Source organism: Penaeus monodon, chromosome 31 (genome assembly GCF_015228065.2).
Source record: "Penaeus monodon isolate SGIC_2016 chromosome 31, NSTDA_Pmon_1, whole genome shotgun sequence".
Classification (NCBI taxonomy): Eukaryota; Metazoa; Arthropoda; class Malacostraca; order Decapoda; family Penaeidae; genus Penaeus; species Penaeus monodon.
In genome coordinates, this window is record NC_051416.1 from 23,205,076 (window position 1) to 23,206,212 (window position 1,137).

The 1,137-nt window shown below is 55.1% G+C and overlaps 1 protein-coding gene across 1 annotated transcript in view; it reads left to right on the forward strand.

Moving 5' to 3' along the window:
* Nucleotides 1–50: 50 nt before the first annotated feature.
* Nucleotides 51–1,137, forward strand: part of LOC119593106 — a gene marked incomplete at its 5' end in the record, with an annotated part of 1,552 nt that continues 465 nt past the window's right edge. The window contains 1 exon segment of the mRNA XM_037942070.1: nucleotides 51–1,132. Within this exon segment, the coding sequence (XP_037797998.1) occupies nucleotides 51–1,074 (1,024 nt within the window).

Genomic DNA, 1,137 nt, shown 5'->3' on the forward strand with positions numbered 1-1,137 from the left:
AGATCTGTAGCCTCTGTCCTAAAAGGCTAATAAGCAACCGCCTGTTTCAGGGCGCAGCGCCCACGCCGCCAGAAGAGAGGAGCCGAGACGTGGCCTTCCTCCGCCTTCCTCAGGATGCAGCGGCGAAACCGTAGCCGCGTCTCGCCGGACGAGGAAGGCTTCCCGGCGTCTCCTCTGGGCCCCTCGTTCCCCTCGCTCCCCTCGAGGGACGGCGAGAGCGGGGAAGTCCTCGGGGACAAGGTGGTGGCCCTGAGAAGGGCTCCCGAGGAACCTCCCCGGCGCCTGCGCCTCCGGCCGGGCGTGCCCCGGGAGAGGAACCAGCCCGGCCACTATTCTCTGCTGAAGCAGCACCAGCAGTTCAGCGGCTTCAGGATTCGGGACGCCTTGGCTCAGCAGGGAGGACTGAGGCTGAGGAAGGGCAGCATGACCTACAGCAGGGGAGCCGTGCCTCTGGTGCAGCCTCAGTACCAGATGTGTGTTCAGATGGAGGGCGGCGTGGCCGTCCGCCAAACGGCCCTCCCGAAGGGGCCTCGGCAGTGGCGCGAAGAGTGGGGCCAAGTGCGCTTTCGGCCGCCCTTCCGCGTCCCTCGGGAGAGCCTGCCGGAGTCTCAACCAGCGTTGCCAAGTAGGAAACGCGACCGAGTGCACGTGAGCATCTGGGAGGAATTTCTCCTGGGAACCAAAGTCTTCAAGAAAAATGGCAAATGCATTATAAACGAACAGAGTATGATCATCAGTTCAATCAAGCAGTTCCTGAGACGATTCTTATCGCGGAAGATGTCAGATGTGGTCATGATTTTCATATATTTTCTTAGTGTCGTCCTGCCTTGCGTAACATACAATAATTACATGGAGTTTATAGGCTACATTTTACTTCACGGTCACTTGAAACTGCACGAATCTGCTTATAACAACAATATCGACTTGGATTTCACAGGAAGTGTGTTTCAAGGCCCTGGGTACATTTGTGTAAGGTCTTGGTGTAAGCACTGCACGCTTAAGGATGATATTAAAGTGTTTAACTCACTCATGAAAAAAATGAAAGCGGATATCCTGACAGCGAAAGGAGCGTGACCGTGTTATATTCAGAATCAGAGATAGTATGTAAGGGTATAGAGTAGAGGCTTGAGATTATAT